The sequence below is a fragment of the Opisthocomus hoazin genome, chromosome 20, assembly GCF_030867145.1.
Source record: "Opisthocomus hoazin isolate bOpiHoa1 chromosome 20, bOpiHoa1.hap1, whole genome shotgun sequence".
NCBI lineage: Eukaryota > Metazoa > Chordata > Aves > Opisthocomiformes > Opisthocomidae > Opisthocomus > Opisthocomus hoazin.
The window spans coordinates 12,382,320-12,408,191 of NC_134433.1; the positions used below are offsets into that span (position 1 = coordinate 12,382,320).

General features: G+C 49.5%; 1 protein-coding gene across 3 annotated transcripts in view; it reads right to left on the reverse strand.

The window, feature by feature from the left end:
• SSH2 (slingshot protein phosphatase 2) overlaps positions 1-25,872 on the reverse strand; it is a 101,865-nt gene that overhangs the window by 31,592 nt on the left and 44,401 nt on the right. For 2 of the 3 annotated variants that reach the window (XM_075440046.1, XM_075440043.1), the window contains exon 3: positions 3,475-3,578. In XM_075440046.1, the coding sequence (XP_075296161.1) occupies positions 3,475-3,578 (104 nt within the window). Of the gene's footprint in view, positions 1-3,474; positions 3,579-23,149; positions 23,264-25,872 lie in introns of those variants that run through there. The other variant, XM_075440044.1, reaches the window with a different exon arrangement.

Consider the following 25,872-nt stretch of genomic DNA (forward strand, 5'->3'; position numbering starts at 1 on the left):
TTCCCTGCTCCCCGCTCCCTTCCTCCTTGAAACACATTTCAGCATATGGAGAATGAGTCAATGTCCTGGGATTGCATTTTTAACTGGAGGTGGGAAAAACTGAGGCACTCTGCAGTGCTAAGGAAGTCACACACGAAGTACCAGCGGTGACAGGCACCTGAGGCTCCTTCCTGCCCGAGGACATTGTTCCCAGTGCTGGAGAGGCTGGCACGTGCTTCCCTAAACAGCAATTATTTAGGGAGACAGGTAACACAGGAAAGGCCAGCTCATCCATCAGATGGTTGTCCTCCCAGGGGTGCAGTGGGAGACAGGATTTGCCCACGTCAACACCAGCGCACAATCCTGGCAAGGCTGCTCAGTTCCAGCAAGTTCCGGCTGCAAGCGCAGTGGCAATCGGTGAGAACTGGAATCAACAGGCGAAGGTCCCTCTGCTCCAGGCGGCACCTCCTGCCCGCAGCCTGGCAGAGCCCAGCAAGTATCTGACTCATGAGGCATTCACGTGTCTTAGGCAGCTTGAGAGGAAAGATGCTTCACCTTAGTTTTTCCCTCCCCAAAGTGCAACAGTTCCCACCCATCGATGCCAGTAATTCAACATCAGGAACCAGCTTATGAGTTGAAGTTTCCAGACTTTAAAAAATACACCACCAGGACTACTGGATTATCTCAGTAGTTCAAAAAGAGAGGAAGTTTCTAAGACAACCCTTTCTGCAAGGCTTAGTGAAGGAGCTCCATTATTCCTCATCCTCAGAAAGTTTATCATGCTCCTCCCTGCTTGCCAGCCTGTCCTGCCAGCCTTGGAAGCTCCAGAGCTGAAATGTAAAGCATTGCTTCCTTGGCCAGCTTTAATCGACTTGCAGCATTTTCAGCCCCAAACACACAAGGCATTTTGTAAGCTTCCTGGATTAAGAAAAAGCAAAGGAAAGGTTTTAGCATGCCAGAATCAGCACAAAGATATTTGCTGGCATTCGTGGCACGACTGCTGCTTCCTACCACATTGCCCAGCAATGGGCAGATGCTTTTGCTTCCTTCGAGCTGGCAGGCTAGGTGCAAAGCATCAGCTAGGGTGGGATCTTTAAAGCAATTTACAGTATATCAGAGGTGGTAAAAGCCTCAGGGAAGTTCCATCCTTTTCTGGCCTCCTCCAGCGCTGTTGGAGTGCAAAAGCAAGCCCGGCATCCCACAGAACACAGCCCGCTTGCCAGGCAGTACAGGGCGCAGGACCACCCAAGCCAGAGGAGTGTGGGCAGCCGGTACCTTATCTGGCCAATCTGCCAACTAGCGATTTCCACTGCTGAAGATGATATGATTAAAGAAATGGGTATGAGCATTAATTATTTCCTGTAATGCATTTACTCTTTATGCCGGATTCCAGCACCTCTGATGGATTACAAACGGAGGTTGGGATGGTTACACAGCCTTCCCACAAAATGCTCTCGTAGCCCCTTGAAACACTACCGCATCCACAGGCAGCAATTTCATACTGGAAAGTTATGTCTGCTCTTCACTCTTCTTCCAATTCTGTGTGCCAGAGATAAGTCACGACACACACAACGGAATGAAAGCTGAGCACAGACTATCAGAGCCCAAGAAAGGAGACAGTTTTCTTTGCCACACGCTCTGCCAGCTCACTGCAATGGCTGGTGCACCCCTCAGAGCCACACTCCCTACATCACTGCTTCAAATTTGGTTGCCCAGATGTTTTGCTCAGGAAGGCGACACACTGATCCCTTGGTGCCTTGGACTCCTGGCATATATTGTAAGTTAGAAAAGTTCACATAAAAGAAAGATGGTGAACGCTCATACAAGTGTCTCTTCTCACTGAAACGTCCAAGCACCATAAAAAAAATACTATGCCATTCACCTCACCTGACAAGCAGGGAAACCAAGGAAAGGACAAGTACTGACGCCTCATTAAATCTCACTCCATAGCTGAAGAGACAGGAATAAAGAGAGTCTTCTAAGAACAAAAATCCCATCCCTCAGGCAAGCCAGCCTCAAATGCAAAACATCTTGCTGTATGGTAATTACAACACACCGGATTTGCTTTCTTGGCAACCTGGCTTCTAAGAGCTCTGGGCTGATTAGACGAGCAACTATTTTCCACCAAGGTCTCCAGACCTCATCCAAGTCAGCTGTAACAAGCAGATGAGGCAACAAGAGAGACGCAAAGCTGTCTGCGCTGCCTTGCACGGGTTCACAAGGGAAACCATCCAGATCTCCTCTGCAAGGGAAAGCCACGGCAGCAACTGTCAGGTGGAGACCTGGGCTTCAGGAACGCAGAGGACTTCGGAGAGAGAAAAAGCCAAGACAGGTCAAGCTAAACTTTTGCAAGAATGCTGACTGCTTTCACACAGAAGACCATTTCACGTCAGTCTCAACCAGAAAGGTCAGCATTAAATTAAGTTTCAGAACAATTTATTTCCTTTTGACAATGTAATTAATGCATCTCACCCGGAGCAATTTGGGTACTGCTTGTACAATGTCTGACTGGAAGTATGTAATTAACTGCCTTCTGGCTTAAACTCTTTCTATAAAGATTTTTGTAAACAGATTTTGAGGTGAACCAGTCATCGGCCAGCTATCTCTGCCAGATGTAGAGCTGGATGAGTCTGATGGTATCAAAGCATAAAGAACCATACACCTGGAACCACACCTAATCATCCTTCGGTGGTCACTTTTTGACAAAGAAAGTTGACTTCAGCCTCTCTGTTTCTGTCTCTGCCCCATATGCAAAAGTCTGAAGGTCTCAATGTTGTTTTTTTCCTGCCGATTGTTTAGTGGAAGGGAAAACCCCCATGCTATCCGATCCCCGTGAAACATCATCAGTGAATAAGCACCACATACTCAATAAAAAACAACCAACCCTGAAATGTTTGAGTTTCATTATTCAGACCGACTTTCCAAACAAAGAGTCAAAGCAAAAACACAAATCAAACTTTCAGCAGATAAAGGCAGTGGAATTATGACTGACTCCATATTATTCACTCCACTCACACGTCTGAAAAGTCACACTGACTTTGCTCAGAGGTTTCTCCACCATTACGTGGAGGTAAGTCTCCTCCCATTCTTCCATCATAACCGGTTACTCTCAGATCTGGAAGGGCAATTACTCATCCCGTATCATACCCTCCAGCTTCTCAGTGCAATGCATGAAGGTTTTGATGGCAATCCTCCAGACCCCCTCTCATACACAAATTACAGGATGATATTTTGGGGGGCAGTTGTTCTCAACTCTCCGTGATGTCACGGTTGCTGCCCTGATGTCACTCGTTTGATTTTGCAGGATAGAGAGAGTACTGAAATCTTTTTTTCTATCAGCATTAAATACTACAGTCCTGAGACTGGCAGGTGTAGCTTTAACACCCACCTAGTGTAAACAGAATTGTGTGTCATCGGGTCAGAATGAACTCAAGAAAGTGGACTCGGAAACATGAGTGAGCAGCCAAGCCTCAGCCGCCGGATGCAAGGCCTTACCTGCATGCTTGTTGCGCCGGTGACTGATCCTGGGAGCAGACGAGCCATTTCCACGTGGCAGGAAGAGAGCTGCACCTTTCACAGTGAGGAAGCTTTCGCTGATGCTGTGAGGGAAGAGACAAACCGCGAGTAAGGAAAACTCTGTACTGCCTTTAAAAGGAGGAAAGCAATGGAGCAAGAGAGGTTCAAGGCATTGAATGCATGATCTGTTCTGTTGCAAGGAAATAATAAACACTGAATTATTTTGTTGGTAAAGAACTTCCCCCCCATGTAAGTGCTGCAAACATTTAATGCATTAACTGAAACCAGCATGAACAGAGAAACACTGAAAAGCAGAACACACGCCTGGTGCCACTCTGCCTGCGGAGGTGGAACCCGAGCAGGCAAAGGGGATTAACCTATGGCTACATTTTCGATTTGAACTTCAAGATGAGAGCGCCACATTTCTAAACGGCGATTAATACAGCAAGCCCACGCATCTCTCTAATTACGGACTCTGTTAACCCTGCGCTCTGTGGTTCAGACAGAGCTGATGCCCTGCAGAAATGAATGTCTCCCTTCAGCAGTTAGCCAAAAGAAAATTAGTGTACATAACAGATTAAGAAATCATGAAACTACTGTCTATGAGTCTTATGATAATTAACTCTCAAAGACTTCTAAATTAAAAGCAAAACTGTAATGCTGTTGAATTCAGACCTCACTTGTTGCCTTGATTTTGCCCTTTCTGAAGTCACATGAGGACAGAGGCTTCTGGAAAGGGGCAACAAAGAGTTCTCAAGTTCTGTGAAACAGCTGATACTTTACACACATCTTCCTGCAGTTTTTTTACAGATGCTGTGGCTCACGGAAAAAGCGAGACACTACAGGTTTTGCAATTAAGCCATCCTGCTGCATAGTTAAGGGTTCCTGCTTTTCTCAGAATTGGTAAGATAGTCACACAGGCTTTGAAGAAAGCCAGATACAATTCTACAGTCAACAGGATGGTTGATGAATATGATAAGACAGGATGGGAGAGTCCCTGGCATCGTGCACACCAGCAGCTCCATGCCTTGAAGACGACGTTGGCTTGCTCTCCTCAACTGAGCAAGAGACTAAGAACTTCTTAGTTCCTTTCTCTGCTTAAACAAATACCAAAACTAATTATTTATTCCCTTCCTTTAAGAGACAAGGGCTGGGAAATAATAATAGAGTAAAAAACCCCGCCACATATTTGAAGAAATTCCATGTTACAAAATGCAGGTGAATGCTAGAACGTGCCAAATCACCCCCCTTCTTGGCTATTTCAGCCTTTGCTTGCTCGGCAAAGCGCTGCCTGCAGCCCCGACTCCAGGGACACGTCTCGGTGGCTACTCAATGGCAGGCACACGCCCAAGCACGACAGAAGCTGACAACATCACAGAGAAACCACACATGACTAAGAACCAGGACACAGCATGGCACGAGCCTGTGATCTTCTAGTTTCGTGATTTGTGGTTGACCGCTTTAGCAACAGGCTCTGCCAACTACGTTTTTATAGGTACAGGAATCATAAAAGCTTGTGTTAAAGTTGGATTTCCCCCTAACCTCAGCAGATTTCTGGGCAGCTCTCCGTTTTGCTGGTGGGGATATCAAAAAAATACAATTTTCTGAGCTCCAGCAAAGCAAATGCTCATGTTCAGAAAGACCACCTTTTTTAAGCCTGTAGCACATCCCAATGTTACGCGCTGTCTGTCACAACCTCAGCACTCCTCCTTCCTGACAAAGTTTCTCCCAGGCCTATCTTCTAAAATTAAACCAGATGTCAAACATGCTCTGGATGTTTCAATAAACCCAGAATTTTACAAAGGAAAAAATCACTTGTCCCAAATTAAAATGGATTGGAGATCTTTCCTTATGCTTAAGTTAAAAAAACAAACAAACAAAATATCAAACTCACTGGGCACACTCAGCACGGATGTTTCCTCAGACCCTTCTTACATGAAAAATTGTGACTGAGCCTTTCTAGCTTTTGGCGATCAACAGATCCTCTGAAAGCCCTTAAAGTTTGCTTAAAGCCCGAACTAGAGAAACACTGAGTTATGCCAAAGCCACTAACTTTAAAAAAATAAATAAGGATTTAAAAAAAAGAAAAAAAAAAAAGAAGGAAAAAAAAAATTAATCTTTCTCCCTCACTTAGCTCAAACACGGCTCGATTCAGCAGTGCCCGGATGTTCTGAAGGAGTACACGTCTGCTTTCAGACCAACACCCACAACGGGAGCGGGGCAGGAGAGCACGCCGTGCGTTGCTGAACCTCTTCAGAAGACAAGGCAACGACGCAGAAGACATTCCCTCCTCCTCCTCCCTTTACAATCTCACTCGCAGAGGCAAAGGAGTTTCAAGCTGCGCAGGAGGAGGAAGAAATCAGCAGTCACACCCAGCCTTCACATCGTTAATTTTATCAGCAAAGCCAACAACTAATGTTAGCAACCCTTTAGCCTGTGCCTAAGGTTTCCCCAGAAGGTTGAATTAGCAACTATTTTTAGCGGATAAAGCAGCATGTCATTAGAGGGCTAGGAGGTTAAAAATCCTTTCACTTCCATCACTTTCCCTTATTGCCAGTGCTGTGCCGTCAGCCACCTGTCTGGAAAGGAGACACGGACAGAACTGAACAGATTCCCATCAGGTACGTCCTTCCAGGAGGCCACCTTCTCTCCTGATGCCATGGAGAGCCTTGCTTTGGGCCATTAACCACAAACCACAAGTTTGACTTGGTAAGGCTAGGGAAAGGGAATGTAATTTCCCCATACGAAGGGTCGGAACAGCTGAAGAATGTGGCAAAGCAGATCATTCTTGCAGAGCAGGGAGGTGGAGCAGGCAGGGCAGCACCTCCCACCAGGCAGGAGTGCAGGAGATGGCCACCAGCACCGCCGGGAAGAGACAGGAACCTTGTCCTTCTGCCCATTACAGCTCCGGGGACACGGCACATTATCGGCACTCTCGGCATCACCTACAACAAACTCCCGACACCAGACACACAAGACATCAGTACCCAGCACAGCACCCTAGCAAAAAAACCCATAATACAAAACACACAACCCATCAACCCATCCCGTGCTCTGAGATTCAGGCAGTAAAGAAAATCTCTGGAGGAAAAGCAAGAAGTTGACAGGACAGTCCAAGCAGCTGTAATAACAACTACCAGTGAAGCTTAACACCGTTATTTCGGGAGATGCTGATTTTGGTGCCTGTGATGCACTGTAGGGACGAAAAAAGTGATTGCTGACCTGATGTCCCCTATACCACCCACGGTGGGCTGCTCTGTTTGGGTCCGTCCTGTCCGGATAGCCCCAGCCACGATCTTTTCCAAAAGCGTCATATTTTGGTACAAGACCACCTTTGGATACTGCCCCCAATACATAAGGAGAGAGGATTCCTCCTTTAGGACCTCACAGCAGGCCCCACTCTGAGATCCTTCAGAAACACAAAAGGTAGAAAAGACGTGTGTGAAAAGGGCAATCAGAGGCTCAAAACACCTCTCACCATGTGCGACAGCAGAGCCACGCAATATCCACTACTGATTTTGCCCTGCTGACAGCTCGAAGGCTCCCAAGTGTAACCTGGGCTTTGAAATACTCCATAAAATCTGGTTTGCCAGAGCTGTCCGGAGCTTCAGCGCTCTTTGAAACAATCTCCTGGAAACAGACCGGGTATTTAAAGACACTAAACGTGGTTAGGGGAGAAGTTGAGTCCAGGAGAGCAAAGACAGGGAGCCAACTTGGCAGAGGTAGCAGAGCCGAGTTGTATTTTATCAGCACACCAGGCTCGCCATCAGTCCACACACCGGCTTTCTTCCGGAGAAGACTTACGTGGGGCATATCTATGAAGCAGTCATTAAAGCTACAAGCAGCCCTCAGCACTACAGCTGGGCGAAAAAAAGCTTCTGTTCCATGTTTAGCCCATTCACCTCTGAAGTAGCAATCTTCAGCCCCCCCGCTCCGTGCCAGTTGTAATTCATTGTTCACTGGGAAGAGAACCAATGTAAGCAGGAGGCTTCAGCAACTCCTACAGAAATTACTACTTGTACCAAGTTTTCTCCCAGGCAGAAAGGATTTTGTAGAAATTGTACAAGGCACATAAGCAAAACTACTTAAAGGTTTCTGCACAAAAGGCACTGACATTCCCCCCCCGAAGATCCAGCTTCTAAACAGCAGCAGCAGCACGCAGCAGCGATTCCCCTGCGCCCTGACTTGCTGCCCGGCAGCTGAGCTCCTCGTGCACAAGGAAAACACTGCATGTCTTATACCAAATTCTCATTACGCTACAAAATCAGGGAGCCACATAAAACTTACAGATGGCAAACAAATAGTGAATGCCTTCCCAGCTGTTACCCTGCACAGCTCTGTTCATAAACTGCAGGCACAAACACCAAATAAACTGTTTTGAAGACACATGAGAGAAGATGTTACTGGTTTATGGACTACGCCAAAGCGCTGCGGTAACACGAATCATCTGACGCTTTGCCACGACCGCCCCGCACGATGCCTTCCACGTCAGGGGCTGCTTGGCCGGAGTGCTGCACCACCAGCCAGGAGGGAGGCGAGTCTGCACCACCCACCAGTTTCCAGTGAAAAAAATCCTCAGTCCTCAATGTAAAATACTCAGAAAGGAACCTTCCAGTCTTCTTTAGAAACTATTTCATAAAAGAAAAAAAGGAGAAAACACCTTTTTGGAGATACAGCAAGGAGAGCAGAGAGGCACCTGAACAGCTTCTGGCATTGTTTTATCCTAATAAACACTTAATTAGGTTATTGCGAGCCTGAGGATGACTTTCCAGTTGGCTCCTTACTCATCGAAGCAGCTCCCTTACAGCAGGCTCTGTCCTGTCCAGCCCAGCCCCCAATCGGGCCCTTGCCAAGTAGCACAACCGGCAGAGACGGCACCTTCCCTGGAGAGGCTCAGAAGAAGTCCTCCTACCTGGTTCCCCGACACGACGCAGAGGAAGGGGTCAGCATGGCCAGGAGCAACCCCCCCCGCGCTGTCACTTCCTCCCACCACGTGCGGGCAGCAGCACGGGCACTGCGGGGGGGTCGCACCCCCTGCCCCCGTTCCCCTCACTCTTTGGAGAAAGGGGGAGATTGAAAAGCGGTGGGATAGGGGAAATAAAGATTTCAAGATACCTGACATTTGAATAAAAGTCCACTATCTGTATTATTATGGAAATACAAACATAATTTCTCTGTCAGCCTCGGGTATTTATTAACCAGAACCCTGCAGAAAAGTGCTCTGAAGCAGCATCCCAACAGAGTTTGTGAGCCACAGCTCAGCACCGGGAGGCTGCGCTGGGGTTTCAACGCCAAGCCCAGCTCCAGCTGTAGCTCTCCATGACAAGTGTTGTGCAGTAACCCCAGAGGTTTCCAACTCTTGAGCAAAAGGAGATATTCCTGAAGGGCTTCTCTCGGGACACAGCCACCACCCAGCACAAGCTTTGACAGAGAAGCAGTTGCCCGGCAGGACTGTGCAGCACCAGGAAGGGCTCCCAGCTTCCAAGCTGTCTGCAGGATGTTCCCTTCCCCTCCAGCAGCCGGTTAGACCAAAGGCAAACAAAAGAAAAGCAGAAACACTGACTGAAAACGGACATGCAAGTCTGACAGTAAGGAGTGACACAAGTTAACCCTGGTGTTGACCAACCGGGAGCATTCAGCAGCCCTGAACACAGGAAGCGTCAATGCAGACACCCGTACTGCAGCGCCGGGGACTTCAGCTGGCAGCCCGCTCTCCCAAACGCCGCTCGCGTGAGCCAGCAGCGAAACAGGCGTAGGATGGGGAACAGGCGCACTGAAACAGAGTGTCTGGCAGGAACTGAAAGAACTCTTGCATGCCCAGTTACTTTGCCTCAGTTTTACGTCAGGCTGTTGCCTCAAGAGTCCCTCGCCATTTTGCTCTAACACAAGAAGCCAGAGTGTGCTGCACAGGGCAAGCGCACAGCTCTCCACTGCACACCTCGTCTTCTGCCAGCTCAGCTCTATCCTCCTTTAATCCATAAATTGCAGAACACAATCCCACGAAAAAGACCAAAATTCAGACGCTGGCAGGAGCAGCGCAGCAGGCGCCAATCCTCAGCTCGCTCCCAAGGCCGTGGAGCCAGGCGTGGAGGGAGGGCAGCCGGGGACAGGGGAGCAAGCTCTCGTAGCATGCCAGGACTCACCCTGCAAGAGCAGCAATTCCAGCTGCAGCTTGCTGTGCCTGCTGTGGAAGAAGTCACAGGAGGGCAGGCCGAGCAGCCTGCTGTTTTTCTCAGCACCTCAAGCCATCTCCCTCCTCCCTCCGGCTCCCCTTCCCACACCGGCTGTTTCCCCTCCTGCGCAGGCAGGCCCGGGGCACGGCATCCCACCCGCTCTGGGACCGGCTCTCCCCACCAGCCTCCCACTCACTTTACCTGGCCACAAGAAAATTCCTGGTTAATAAAGTATCGGTCTTTCAGCCAAAGGCACAACGGTGGCTGGGCAGGCAGCCGGAAGCACGTGTGGTCTGGCAGCCAGGGACCTTTCTCCATCAAACCGGATGAGAGCATCGCACACCTGCAGCATCCCTCCCCGGAGAAGCGCCTAACTCTTCCAGCTTACACTGCAGTTAGTTTGTCAATAAACATCACCCCTATTTCCCTTGCTTACTTTTTAAAGCACCTGGTGTAATCACTGCCAACAGTATTAATATAGAGGAGAGCAATGTCTGGCTTCCAGTTTAAGCCTTTGCTCCCAGGCAAGTGATGAAGGCACCCGGTTCTCTTCACAAACACGCCAGATTCTCAGGGATGTGTAAAGCAAAGTAGTACCAGTCACCAATGAAAAAAACCCCTGGTAAACAAAAAGCGACCGCAATAACGGGGCAAATGGAAAAGGCAAGGATAACTCAGGATTGCTCTACACTGACATTTGTATTAACAGGGTCAGCTGGCAGCACACACAGACAAGTCTAGGCCTCTCCGATATCTGAAACAGAGACAAACCCAGGGCAGAGCAAAGCAAGGCCGTGACTTACCGAAAAGGGCTCTGTACCACTGTCAACAGAGGTGACAACACCGAGGGCAGGGAGAGAAAGGGGAAGTGGTTCTCCGACAAAGGCCGTCTCTCGCCACTCAGCACTTTTGCAACTTAAGAAACAGCACAAGGAGAAAAACAAACAAAGCGTGGGAACCCGCTCCATCTCAGATGTCTGACGCAAACCGCAATTTTTAGCAACATCTGCATTTGTGCCTTTTTTTTTTAAAAAAAAAAGGAACTGTCTACAGGCACTTCCTCTGCTCCAAGGTGGGGCTCACAGCTGCAGTGACACAGACCGGCACAGTCACAGAAAGATCTGCAATGCCAACGGTAACTCATGTACTAACGTATCTACTGATCCCTTCTCACCTTAGCCAAGTTGTCTTGGCCCTTGCTTTGGCCTCTGATACGGACTTCTGCCAAAGCTGAGCTAAGGCAACAAGAACAACTTACAGTTTGCTAGCAGATGCCCAAAGGTGAGGGTGATGGGTGTCAATCTGAACTCTAAAGGCACAGCAGCTCTAAAGGCCTTCCTTTTACTTGCTCCAAGTGAGGACAGAACTTATGGTAAATACAGAGAGGGTACAACTTGTGAACGGGAGCGCTGACGAGCACGGTTGTGTCTGCAGGAGAAGAGCAACCGCTTCAGATGCGCAAAACAACCACGCTCACAGACAGCTTCAGAGATGGGCCTCGGGTCTTCCAACACGGCTGGAGGCAGTGCTAACACCCACTCCATACCCTACGAGTTAGTGGTCTACAAGTCAAGCCCACTACTGGAAAAAAACCATCACGCACACATTCCACCAGTGCTCCTTTGCTGCCAGGATCGTTTGACAAGAGCTCCAGAAACTATTTTGCAAACTTCAGAGTCAAAGCAGCTTGGGCAGTCCGGGTACACCGGTGCAAGCGGTGGCAACCTTTGGAGATGGCAGCTCTGGGCTGAGAAACTCGTCCCTGCCAGAGCTGCCTTGCTGCCAGCAAGGCGAGCAATCACAGCTGCTGGGTGCAGCCAACGCTCCCAGCCCACGCGGCTGCCACGGCTCTGCCGAAGACAACCACCACCGCCCGCAGTGTCCCGAGCCCCGCTCCGCAGTGGCGAGCTGACCTCTGGGCTCCTACCAAACTATTCCCTTGCGGGCAGGGCTGGGATTCATTTGTTGCAGGCACAGGACGGCAGAGCAGGCTTTGTTTTAAGCTGGACTCCAGAAAAAAACATTTTATCATTTCTGGTAACAGTCAAAGTCTGCGTGGGGTTTCCTGTTCCCCTCACGTACCCCTGGCCCACGAATGAGCCAGCTCAACAACATACAAACTCCTAAACCAAAGGCAACGCAGGCAGACCCCTCGCACGACACCGGCTGCCAACTCCCCAGCCCGCCCGGCAGAGCGGCCGCTGCGAGCCGGGCGCTGCCTTCGCACCCACGCCCGCTGCCGACGGCTCCGCGTTACGTCTCGGAGGGTCTCGCAGCAACGCACACACAGCCCTGCCCGTGCCACCCCGCTGCCGGGCCTGTCGGCATCGCCTCGGCGCAGCGCCGGGAGAGCAAGCACGGGTCCTCGTGCCGAGGGTGGGCTGCCCGGATCACAGCACCGCGGTCGCTACCGGACGGCAGCACGGGCTGGGACGGCCCGCTGTACCGGAGACCGTCAGGTAATTATTTATTTCAAGGAATACGAACTTGAGCGCAGACTGTATGACCCACCACCGCCATGAAGAACGGTTATGCAAGGATGGATGCAAGCCATCACACACTGGCATGTGCTCATTTCCCACGCAGCACACATCACAGAAATCTTACTGACTGCCTACCTTGCTATGCAACACTCAAGGCGCCCCAACAAGCCCCACGTCGGATGGCCCATAGTCAGCCTCCAAGCCGGCTTCAGAGAGCCCAGCCAGCCAGAAAGTAAAATATTCCAAAAAGCAACAGCAAAACAAGTTGTGCAAACTAAGCTCTGACGCGCTCTGGAATTCGGGACCCAAGAGATGCACAAAACCTTTTTTCTACAGTCCGAGCACAGCAGTTCACGAACTAGAAAGGGGGCGGCTAACACAATTAGGACGCTTATTAAGAAATCCGGGCACTTGGTGTTTACAGAAGAAATTTGACTCTGTGCACTTTTTTAGGCAAGAGACCCAGACCGGAAGCGAGATCGTGAAAGGAATTTGTTTTACATTATAGCCTCCAAAGGCTTCCAGGTCTCTAAGTCAAGCCATTCCCAGATTACGCCCTACACGACATTCTTCTTGCGCTATACACAGCTTAAACATCCACGGACCTTCACGCAGAGCATCGGGCTCACGGAGCAGGACAGTTACACCCAAGGGAGCGCTGAGCAGTCTTTTACCACCACGAGTCGCACTCCTACCAGCCCAGTCTGTCCAAAATCAGCCAGCTGCTGCGGCTTTCAGAAATATATTATTAAAACCACCTTTATCAACCATAAAAAAATTTCATAAGAAGAATCTATCACATCAAGGATCAGCGAAAAAAAAAAAGCTTTTCAATTAGTTATCTTCAGAAAGAGCACCCCTCAGATTCACACGTACTTCTATTTTTCTCTCAGAATGAACACACTCCATGTTGATCATCTTTTAAACCACACGATCTCCTCTGCCATCAGAGTTTGCAAGCGCTGCTTTCACACATGGCACATTTCTTTTTAAACCTTAAACAACAGCCGACACATCCTCGAGCAGTTTGGTAACAACCAGCAAGCCTGAAAGGTCTCCCCACTACGCAGATATGTTGAAGACAGGATATTTTATAACTGATTTTCACTCCGGTCTCCCCACACATGCAGGATTCACCGCTGTCACAGACCTGACCATGTTTGGCCTGACTGGCAGCGCCCTGCAAGCAGGACCCCTCTGCTGTAAATACGACTGTAACACAAGTCAAAGGAGACATGCTAAGGTCAACACACTGCCCCTCCCCGCGGCAGCCGAGGCCAGGGGCACCCATATTTAGACCAAGCACACCCAGCACTTTAAAGATGGAAGGAGACCACTGACTTGCCTGAACCACCGCCCGCACTGGCCGTCTCCCCGGCACGGGCACAGTCTGACCACGAGCTGGCAAGCACCCGGCAGCCGCTGGCAGCGGGGCACCCGGTGCACCTCACACAGCCCCCCCAGCCTCCCCGACAGCCCCCCAGGCACAAGCCCGGCCTCGCAGGCTTGGCAAGAGCAGAGCAGCCGCAGCCTGGGCGCGGGCAGGACAAGGGGGACATTGCCCCGTCGCTCCGGTTGCTGGTCACGGTGGAGGTGGCCGGCACCGAACGTGGCTGCGGTCAGCTGGGAGCAGAGGTCCTGCCGCCTTGTGAAGCAGAGCTGTGCCAGGACTCGGCTCTGTAACTGCCCCAACGCCCGGAGCAGGGCACGGGATGGAGGAATTGCGCTGGGGAAGCAGCCTGGCTCTGATCACAGCCTCCTTGCCTGCCCTCAGTAAATACATTAATGGACCCCTGTAAATAGAGCACCAAAACAAGGACCACTCTGTCTCCACACAAAGATATCAGTGCTGAATAATAAGCCTTATCCTCTGTGCTAAAAAGCAGCAGATGCTTGTTTACCAAAAGCATCAAAAATCATCAAGAGGCTGTTGGATTTGACTCTTTAAAAAAATAGAAGTTATTTGTTCAATATTTTAACTTCTGCAGCACTCAGCACTTGCAATTTTTCTCTCATTCTTACTGCGTCCTCCCCATGCACGAGGGCTATCTGATCCCTAAATGACAGCTTCCAGCAGGAACAGTAAAACCAGTTTAGGACTGACTGTCTCTTTAGATTAGCAAAAAGGACAGTCAGCGGTAACCAGCAGTGCGAGATGGTTTGTGAACCGTTTCAGAGAGAACAGCCACGTGCCAGGTTTCTTTCAGTAGGGTTTGACTTGAAATTGGAAGTCAGAGGGAGCTTTACCTGTTGTGCTGATGCGGCCCGTAACCAGGCGAAAGATCCGCTCACCCTTGCAAATAAGCCAGCGACTTCATTGTATAGAATAGCGAAGCCACAATTAAGGGAATACAAACTTTAACATGGCTGTAAATAGTAACTTGAAATTTTACTCAGTTCGGAGTGAGAAAACATCAAAGGATCAGAAACATTTTATAGCTAGAAGAGTTTCATGGATTCTGTGTCTTTTCTTCAATCCAAGGCAACACTTAGAAGGACAGTCCTTAGCATAAGCAAGGTTAACACGAACTTCAGATTCAATTTGAAGCTGCAAACCAAAGAATACAGCACGGCTTTGGGTTAACCGACCCAACGCTGCGGGGAACGGGGTGGCTCAGCCGTTCAAGCCAGCCTGCTCCCCAGCAGACACGCTGCCTTGCCCACCGGTGCCCAGCGCAGGCAGCCCTCCCCTGTGCAGCACACCTAACCCGGCAGAAGCCGAGAAAAGCACTTCAGCGTTTTGCTGGTGTAAGTGACAATCAGTCTCCGGAGCCATCAGGAAAAGCTCTCCAAATCAGACCACGAGATACAATTATGATGCATTTCAAAATGCAAACTCAGCATCGCTTTCCAACCCAACTCTTCCCCCCGCGGATGTAGCACATTCTTCCTGGAGACAACATCCCCTGTGACTCCGCTTTTTCTTTTGGCCCTTTAAATAGGGATCAGCTTACCAGGAGTCCTTTATTCCTGAAATAATTTCCATTGATCACTCACCATACACCACTTTAAACAGAAGCTGACAGACTGTGGGATGTCTAACACCACTGCAGCATCTCCCAACTTAAAATGGAGGCTGAAATGAAGGTCAGCCCAAGAGGGGAAAGGAACTGAGACATTTCCGAGTAGCAGACCAGCGAACTTCAAACTCCCTAAGCATTGCAGTGTTTTTATATAGATACTTCAACCACTCTTCATGATATCTGCTCACAAAAAAAAGTAAAAGGAAACACAGCAACGTGCGTAATTTTAAAGCATCACGCTATGGTTTTGCATTTGTGATTCCTCAGTACAGCAACAAATTAACCTACTCTTTTAGCACCTTCATGTGACTTTCAGCTAAAGGAGACGTTGGTGCTTAACTTCAAAATGCATTTCAAGGATTTCCTAACTCAACTTGAAAAAACTGCAAAGTTTTGCTGACTAAGACTGAGACTGGAAACACATTAAATAAAGTTTTATTTTACAAGAGCTTGAACCCTGAAGAGCAGAGATTCCAGATGTGTTTATCCCTGCAAAAGTCAGGTGCTAAATTTCATCAGCATTAGCACTTCAGGCAGTTTGGCAGCCAGCTTTCCGTGGTTAACTCAGGTCTTCATATTTCCTAAAAACATGCAAACCCCTTTAAAAACCACACATTAAAGTAGAAAGGCCAACGGAATATTGAACACTGCTGAGCATCACAGACCCAGAGCAGTCTGTACTAAGAACAGAGCGTACTTTAGGGAAAAGGCTCTTAAGCAGCTTTTAAAACGAATCTAGAACAGATATTTGCTTAATTTCAAGCTTGAGAGCCTCTCATAAAACATTTCACTATGTACTTCAAGGAACTAAGGACTAAAAAAGTCAGTAACGTTATGACAGTGTCAAGGTTTTGCTCTGGTGACTGCGCTGGGAAACTCGGTGATGTCCCGCAGAGCGGTCGCCGCTCCCCGGATCACGGGCTCCTGCCTCGCCCACCCACCCTGGCATTCCCAGGGCAGCTCAGCCATCCCTACCGGCCCGGCTCCACGCTGAACGTGTTATCACCTAACTCTCGGACGGATGTTTGCTCCGCGCTCGTCACCCCAGCTTGCTAACGAGGCACACGCATGCTCCTCGGTTTGCTTCCTTACAACTTTCTGATCGTGGCAAACCAACGTGAGGAGATGGAAATGGTACTGACAAATTATTTGTTTTTACTGAGACTAACTGGCTTTCAGTCTTTGCAACACACAGAGGGATGCAGCTGTTCCACTCTGCATTTGTTTTTCAATTTCTCCATCTCTTTGTCAAAGCAAATAGAGGAGAAGAAAAACTAACCCTAACAATAATAACAACAAAGCCAGTGACAAACTCTTCACGCACCACCACACACTGAGCCTTAACAAGAAAAGGGAAAAAACAGTTCTGGGTTCATTTTCATCCAGCACTCAGTTCCAGAAAGCAAGCAGAGAACTAACAGGCCAAGTTTTAGAGGACAAAGGTAAGACTAATGCTAACTTCTTCCATCTGTACCTTTGTGCAAATGAGGTTTCCCCTTAAATTATGACCCGACAAAGGTAAATTTATCATTTCCGAATCAAAATGACCCTCTTACAGTCCCACCAGCCATTTGGAGTCTCCCACCAGCCCCAAACACAGGCAACACACCCGGAATACGGCTGCCTGTCCCGTCGGGAGACCAGGCCACCATCTCCATGAGCTAGAGGAAGCTGAGCCACGACACAGGTCCCGCTCCGAAGCATCCCCTCCGGCTGCTGTGAGAATGGAGGCTGCACGGTGCCAGGAGGCTCAGACAAGCAAATCCGCTCTCTTCACGCTGGCGAACAAAGCACAGGGAGAGAGGAACTACAGCACAGCTCATTATACACGGTAACACGGTGATTTCTAAGCCAGGGGCAAGGCAAACGTGGAGTGGATGATGGCTGCTCACTGGGGTACAGACAATTAATTCTGCGCTCAACTCATCTCAGCAGTCCTCTGCAAGGGCCGGGGTCCTTACCCACCCTGGGCACTTCGAGGCAGCGCTGCACCAAGGGATGAACTGACTCCGCTTCGTCTCTGTGCCTCCACAAAAGCCACACCGCAAAATTCCAATGTACAAATCCACGCTTCTCCAGTGAAAAATTGAAAGTTTGACAGACTGTGAACCAAACCCAGAACCGCAGAGTTATTGAGGAGATCGCAGGCAGGGGAAAGCCCAGGCTGGTGGGACAATATGGACCTCATTAAGCCATTGTGAGAAGTGTGTGGACAAACGAAGGACTTCACCACTAAGTGACAAAGATCATTTGTTTAAAAGAAAGGACTAAATCATTTCTGGTTCAGCAGTCTGTGGATTTAGCCTACTTGTAACAAAGGTGTTTTGAGAAAAAGCATACTTCTTACACGGCTTATTGCAAATAAACCCAGAGACCCCATTGGGCTGAACACAGCCAGATAAGTAAGGGATAAACAGTTACATGCACTGAACGAGGAGCCTGTGGCCTTAATATACCTAGAAATGCCCAAATTTGAAAAGCTGCCAATGCCAAGAAGTGCCGACCCTATACAGAGATCTCTCAGGCTCGATTCCTTTATCACTCCCAGCCTTCATGAACGCTGGGGTACGGCTTAATTTTATCACACACCTCTGCAGGTTTTTCTTTTCGCCAGCCTCCCTCATCCGTGGGCTGATGTCCTTGAACCAGAAGGCTTCTCTCTGTCCCAAAACACTCGGTTAATCCCACACACCACAGCAACAGCCAGCTGCAGAACGACTATTGCCAGTCTCCAGTTACCTCCCAAGCTGCTGCACTGAAGCTCCGGCCCCGGTGCACAGGCAAAGTGAAGCGGTGTCTTCCGAACACCTCAGCAACAGCACAAGCATTCAGAATTAACGACAGGAGTGAATTTTACTCCATGTGTTTGTGGAAACAGAGTCTTCAGCCAGCTGCTATGAAACACCACGGCTGGAAACTCAAGTTGCAGATTTGCTCTGTACACATTACATCCATTACACTGGAGAAAAAAATATATTCTGAACTGGTTTTAAGCCCATTTGGGCTAATAATTTAAATACTGTTTGTCAGACTAAAGCAGAGGAGAGCAACTCTCCAGAGCCTGTTGCAGAACGGGATGCAGAATTTTAAACTTCCTCTGACCCCATAAACACTAGTTACAAGCAACATTTCAATAAAGTTAGCCTGCAGTTGTTTAAAAAACAATGAAGTAATATCTTAGCCAAGGGCTCTGTGATAAAGGTACAAGGAAGTACAGTCCAGCAAAAAAGTCCTAGCCAGCCCATTCACTGGCCCCAAAAGGTCCCTTTCTGCTGCTAATCTCACTTGGGTCCTTCTGCTTTGTAGTCTTTAGAAAAATTCCAAGCATTTCCAGAGACAGGAACATCTGCAGAAGTTCCAAGAAAACGCAGAATCTCAGAGGCAACTCTACCACTCACAGACTTTTAAAACACGGATTTGGCAGCCCAGCAGCGTGGGCTTCCTAACTAAAACATATTGCCTAAAAATGGGTGGGTGGGTGGGGGGGGGCTTGTCATTGAAACACTAGTTTGCTGCTCAAGTTTTGATTTTACATCCGATAACCATCTCTGTCTCTCTTCCAAACCCCTACCAGGAAGGATCGGTGAGACAAATACCCATAGCTTCCAGGGGAATAAAAGGAAAAGCCAAACAGGAAAAGTAGTTACGAACAATACAGCCCCGGCTTAGTTAATGATCAACTTTGTAGCACACAGCATACTACTCTTACCCAATTACCACAACTTATTTGCACAGAGTTTTTAATCACCAGTGGGTAGTAAGAGGCCTTTTACGCACTGCATTTGTTTTATCGCAATGAGCAAAGAAATGAGATGAGAAATCCCCGGGGCAGCCACGCAGTCAACAGGAAACCCATCCACCACGCCGGGGAACTGGGCTGCGGAGGGGTGGGCAGGAAAGGTACGGGGTCAGGCTCCCCCGCCGGCACGTCCCCACTGCCCTGCTGGAGCAGGAGCCCGTCTTCGGCAGGCGTACAAACCCTGAGCACACAAGACATCCCCCGCTGGAAAGCAAGTTCCGATCGATCCTACAGCCTCTGCGAGAGATGAAGAGCTCATCAACTTGTTGCTGTATTTCAAGCACCTCCAACCAGAGCGACCCTCAGCTCAGAAGACAACTCCGCTACAACAGCAGTAACTGGAATCGCTCTGCTGATCTTCCCGTCCTTTGAGTAGCTGCTTCCAAGCATCTCCTCATCAACTCTTAAATACCAACGACTCTCAGCACAATGGCAAAACGCTCACAAAGGTACAGCACTTACAATGGCACTGAGGCAATTAAAGATTTCCAATAACACGCTGCTTGGAGGACTGCCGTCTAATTGCTGCACGGTCAAGGTTTTTGGTAGCAATAACATTGTGAGCAGATAAAAAGGTTGTAAAGTTGCCCGTACGATAAATAAATAAATAAGCAGCTCTCCAAACAATGGCAGCAGCAGCCACACACCTATCCAAGTTCCTGACTTGGCACTCAGCATAATTTAAAATTAGATGGTCATGAAATTTCCTAGCATAAAGGCCACGGCCGCATGACAAAGGTAAATGAAAGGGGTGGGGGAGCACAAGGGCCAAGGCAGGCTGGGCACAAAGACAGGTTGCAGCGAAGAGGAGGCAATACAATGAGGCTGAATTACCCGGTGTTGTAATTTAGCGTACAGTTTGTAATTACCTGCACAGCCTGTAACTTCCTCTTGCACTGTAAAGTTGTGTTTCTCCACACTACGCAGAACAAGGGTTGTCACTTACAAGAAAACTGATCAGGCGTAAGCCAAGGCTGCACGAACATTTTGTGGCTACCTTTACCCTTTCACTGAAAATAATTGACTTGTGGGTTTCACTTGTTTTGTTTTTATTTTGTGTTTTGTTTTGGGTTTTTTTTTTGAAGAGCTCCAAGATCTACCCACAACTCTGTGAAGAAACTCCCTATTCTAGCTCCTTTTTTCTTCCTCTTCCCCAAAGTTTAAAATACTTACAAAAACTACCAGTTAACATCTTATAATAGAAAACAGACTGGTATGAAGCAAGCACGAGAACCATGGAAAGTAGCAAGCGTATTCATGTTTTTAGATCCATCTGGCTCCCAAAGTGTTGGAGGCTGGAGTAGTAAACAGTATCTGAGTGCTTTACCACGTGCTGAGCGTGAGCCCAGCGAGGGCTCCCACCGCTGCTTTGCAGAAAGGAAGCCGAGGCAGAGACAAAAGTATTTAAACATGAAAAAAAAAAGGGACAAAAATACCAGGGGGATGTGGGCACCAAAGCTAGGCGGTTAATTCTCAGGTTCAAAAGCAAGGCTGAGCATCCATCCACAGCTCCAGGCCCCGCTGCCCTGCCGATCACTGGCCTGGTGGGACTTGGCCAGGCTCACACAGGACGGCCAGGAGCAAGAGCTCGCTCTTCCCAAATCCCAAGGGAGCGCCCCGATCGCTGGATAATCCTGCTTTGCTACCGAGATAGAGAGGAAAACTGAGTGACAGAGGAATCTGGCTTTATCACAGGGACACGGAAAAAACAATTCGGGGCAGCAGCAATGAATGAGATACCCAAAACTTGGCCAGCAGCAGAGGAAGCGGCTGCAGGCAGGAAGAACTGACCAACGGCAACTCATCCAGGTTTCTTCCGCTAAAATTCCTTTGGTATTTGCAGGCTGTCTGAAGTTTTGCCTTTTTTCTTTCTCTCTTCCCATCAGCTGCTTTAGAGTTTTAGTAGACCAAAGTAAATTTTGAATCCTACACACAAATAAACTAGTACATCAGCAGAATTCCCTCTAGGTTCAACGAGAGTAGCAAGACTTTCTGGAATGAGTTACAGCTATAAATTCTGAGCATTTTGATAAACACAAGTCTCTCGGACATTGATTTGAATCCTTGTGAACCTGAACTGAATTAGACCCAGACCAGCTGACCACATTACTGACTAAAAGCGTCAACACAAGAATAATTTCTGCTGATCTCTGAAAGTCAGAGCTGATCAGCCAAATACATCTACTAAAGAATACACTGAAACAGAAGTTTCTGATAATGTTTGGGTCTCTACCACCTTCCCATTCCACAGAGAATGTATTTTCAGCACAGCACAACAACAAAATCTGGATTTTGAGGTCTTTCCCACGATAAAATAAGGGCATCCAATATTAACCAGCCTTTGTGAACTTGTAATTAGGAGTATAAACTTTAAAACAGGTCTTTATTCTACCAGCCTGAAAGCCACAGCACCGTCCTGATTGAGAATACTATCAAAATACTAATCCAGTGCTTAGCCTTGTGCAAACTTTTATGTGTGGGCCAAAAGCTCTGTCATTCTCAGGCTTATTAATCTTTCCTTCCAGGAGGCAAAGACAGCGTAAGCTCCTCTGATAACTCAGTTATCTCTCTCCCCAGCAAAGGAAAGGGTGGTTCTTCCAACCAAGTGGCAACTTAAACTGATATTAGATACAAGACCGCATGGCTACCAGCAACTGAGGGGCAGAACTGAGCAGTATTTCCCCTTTCTTTTGATCCCTTTCCGTACAGTCTTCAACTGTGGGTTAAGTGTTTGAGCAGCGTATAAAACAAACATCTTAAAAGCACTTAAATTGCTACCCAGCTATGGCATATAGCTTGGTAAATCATCTTGAGCTGTAAGGAAATGTTTCAGCCTACAGTAGGTCGGGGGTTTTCCCACAGTTCCAGAATTACTGCCACTTCCCAAAGCCCAGGGCATATCCATTTTGCACCCTTGCTTCCCCAGAACAGCTCAGGTACATCGCTGTTAAGCCTGCGCTATCAGCAGCCACAGGGAAAGCCGTCCTGTTTACAGGCAACAGCCTGTGCGGAAAAAAAAATGACTAATTACATGTATTTTGAGAAAAGTATGAAAGGCTCAGAGAGACTTCACTAAACTGATTACGAACCACAGCAGTGATTGCTAACGCTCAAAACAGAGGCCACAGAGTCCGGGGACTTCTTTCCACCCCAAGCATAAGCAGGGGTATCTACTACAGACCTCGTCAGCGCCAGGCAGCTCAGTTTCTCCCAGGACCTTCTTGCAACCAGAACACAGCTCCAGGTGGGACCCAGCATTTTACCCTACCATCTCGGAGCCTTTCATGATGCTTCCAAGAGATAAACCAGCTGCTGGCTTCTTCACAGAAATACCAAGCCCGACTCGAGCACAGCGACTATCTCTCCACAAGCCTTATCTACCAGCCCGCAGCAGCCATTTCCCCCCTTAATCCTCCCAGCCAAACCCCTCAACTCAGGCAGGCATCGCTAATTATCTACAAATTAAACGATTGTTTGTATGCGGATGTCAAAGGGGGGCGTGCAGCTGGACAGACGGATTTTTTTCCCCAAGCGGCTTAGGAAGGGGCACAGGGACGCTCCGCACTCCGGAGCTGCCCCAGACCGACAGCAGCCGAAGACCGGCGCCAGCTCCCGCCTCTCCCTCACGACCTGCGTGAGGGGAAGGTCCCCGTCCCGCTCCCACCGCGCCGACCCCAACCCCGCAGCCCCCACCCGCCACCGCATCAGGAGCCGGGACGAGCGCAAGCGAAGGGGCGAATCTCCCCTTCGAGCCCCGGAGCGGGCCGGGGGACACGGCCACGGCAGCCCCGCACCTCGCGGCCACCGCGCTGCCCGCACGGCGCGGGACGGCGGAGCCTCAGGCGCGGAGCCGCGCGTCCCCCGGGCAGCGCTCACCGCAGCGCCTCCGCCCGGGACACCGAGTTTTTATAGGGGAAAAAAAAGGCAAAAAAGAAAGAAAAAAGGCAGCTCAGCCCTGCGGTGCCGGTGCCCGCCGCTGCCCCGCTCCCGCCCGCCGCCCCCCGGGTGCGGTGCCGGCTCCGCCGCCGCGGGAAAGTTTGCCCGAAGGAAACCTTCGGCGGAACAAACCGCCGAGAGCGGGGAAAGCGCAGCCCGGGCGGCCGGGCGGCACGGCGGGGAAGGGGCAGCCGCTCGGAGCCGGCAGCGGAGGTGGTGCCGGTCCCTCCCGGTACTCACAGCTGGGCGATGGCGCCCTGGGAGATGACGGCGTTGTCGGAGAAGTAGGGGATCATGGCGGCTCCCCGCCGAGGCGGCCGCCCTGCCCCGCGGCATGGGGACCCGCCGCCGCTCTGCCCCGCGGCCCGCCGCGCTCCGCCGCCCCCTCCCCGCCCCCGCCCACTGCGCAGGAGCGGCCCCGGCGGCGGGGCGGGGCCGGACGAGGCCACGCCCCCGCCCCGCACGTGGCGGTGCGGCGGGAGGGGAGCGCTGGGTCCCCGGGGGAGAGGGGGGGAACGGGGCGGGGGCTCCCGCTCGTGTCTCTGGCCCAGCTTTATTTCCCCCCTTTTTTTCCCCACTTAAATCCAGGCCAGGAGAGTAAGGCTGCAGACTGCGCAGCCGGGTTCGAAGCAGCGCATCAAGGGATCGGGACCTTATCAATGCCTCTAAGTATCTGCAGGGGGGGTGTCAGGAGGACGGGGCCAGACTCTGTTCAGTGGTGCCCAGCGACAGGACAAGGGGCAACGGGCACAAACTGAAGCAGAGGAAGTTCCAGCTGAACATGAGGAAGAACTTCTTCCCTCTGAGGGTGACGGAGCCCTGGCCCAGGCTGCCCAGGGAGGCTGTGGAGTCTCCTTCTCTGGAGATATTCCAGACCTGCCTGGACGCGGTCCTGTGCAGCCTGCTCTGGGTGACCCTGCTTCGGCAGGGGGTTGGGCTGGGTGACCCACAGAGGTCCCTTCCAACCCCCAACATGCTGGGATTCTGTGAAAGGATTCCGTGCAGCAGGCAGGCAGCAACAGCTCGGTGCTCCGGGAACGACCTGAATTTCTCTCCTGCAGGAGATGGGGGGGGGATAGTTCCTGGCAATAAGTTTCATGCGCAGAGAGTTGACAACTCGCTTTCTGCCAAAGGAGAAGAGAAGCAGCTGCCTTTCAGTGCTGTCTCATCTCTAGCTCCATCGCCCCTCCAAGAGAAAAGGAAGCAAGGAGGTTCTTCAGAACTAAATTCTTGTCCCCTGGCCGCTGGGGATGGAGATGTGATCACGCAAGGGAACCTCCGGTACAGTTTTCCATGGGGGAGAGCTGGGGGTAGCTCACTCAGCCCAGCGCTGCCCACAGGACAGCCCCCGAGCAGACACGGCCTGTCCCGGATCGGCATCCTCCAGCCCGTTCTCCGGGCGAATTAACTACGGAGTGTGGAAAAACAACCCAGAAACCTTGGAAGCTAGCTCAGATTTCTGTTTCCCCGTAGGAATGCAGGACATCCCAGCCCAGGGGGACACAAATAATATACTATTCTTAAGTCGCCTGGTGTGGATGGCATGTGCTCAGACCCAGTAACGAGGCACGAGTGAGCTGGCATTGGAAGATGTTAAGTTTAAACACATCTACGTACTGACACCTACTCAATAGCAAAAAAATACTGCCCCTGTGATCAGACAGCAGAGCTAGAACCCAAAAGCAAGCTTTGCCTAGGGTTTATTTCCAACTATTAACTAAAACTTTCAAAGAAGCAGAGAGGAGTTTAAAAAAAAATTACACAGCATGATGGCAACTGCTTTGGGTCTGAGGCTTCCCAGGAGTAAGACAGACGCTTGTCCGGAAGGTCTGAAGCACCGCGCTCCAGGGACTCGCACAGAAAAGGACAAAGCAGCAGAATTTGTGATTCTGCAAGTTTCGCTAGAATATGGTGTGGTTGCTTTAATTTAAGCAATGTCACCTTCTACAGCCAAGAGCGTATCTCTGGTAAAGGTTCCTCACAGCTGTAAAGAAAACACAGTGCCAGCTTGCTGAGTGCCAAAAAAAAATCATTTTGTTAGGCAGAAATACAGTCAGTTGCAAGAAGCAACGGAAAAATCAGGACGTTAGAGAAATGGAGGGTAACTCAATCCTTCCAGAGGTCAGGAGACTGGCAAGAACCTCATAGTCAGTAGTAACACATACCACACATTCATAGACTGAAAAACAAACCCAGAACTTCTGTTCTAGTCTAATTAATAACTTAGGAGCTTTATTCAAGCATTGCAGAAGACTAAATGCACTCAGATACTGCCCAGACAGATGCCAGATTTCTTACACACAACTAACATTACAAAGGCAAGCCCTTAAAAACTGCTAAGAACAAGTGCAGTGATGACCTACAAGCAATACTCTTACAGCAGCTACTCATAACATATGGATAATAGATTTGTAAATGAATTAGACCTGGATTAATATAATCACACACTGCATCTCCATATGCTAGGAGACCAAATGATTATAGAAATATCCCAGCTTTTTTCTTTTTGAACCTTTACAAAATAGGAGTAGGAAATCCTCAAGCAAGTGTATATATAGAAAACTGCACTAATAAAAGGTATTTGAACCTGTTTTTGTTGCCATAAAGACTGAAATACCAGCCTGAGACTGACACCGCCTTCAGGCTACACGTTAGTGAGATTCACATTTCAGTTCCCACTGTCCGTTTGTATAGGATGTTTTGTTTTCATACTCTGCTTTTTAAAATCAGACTTAGGGAACAACCCTATTTCTCTGCTAAAGCTGCACCCTGCATTCAGACATGACTGGAAGTATTGCAGGAGCAAGGAGCAGGCAGAAAGAAGGGGCTTCGAGGGGACGCACAACAAGACGGAGCTGAAGGCAGCAGGTCACCAGACAGCCAAGAAACTGCTCCTTGCTGGAAGCAGGTGCACTCTGCTGGGACAAATACATAAAGAATTTAAAGTGCACAAAATTGCAGTG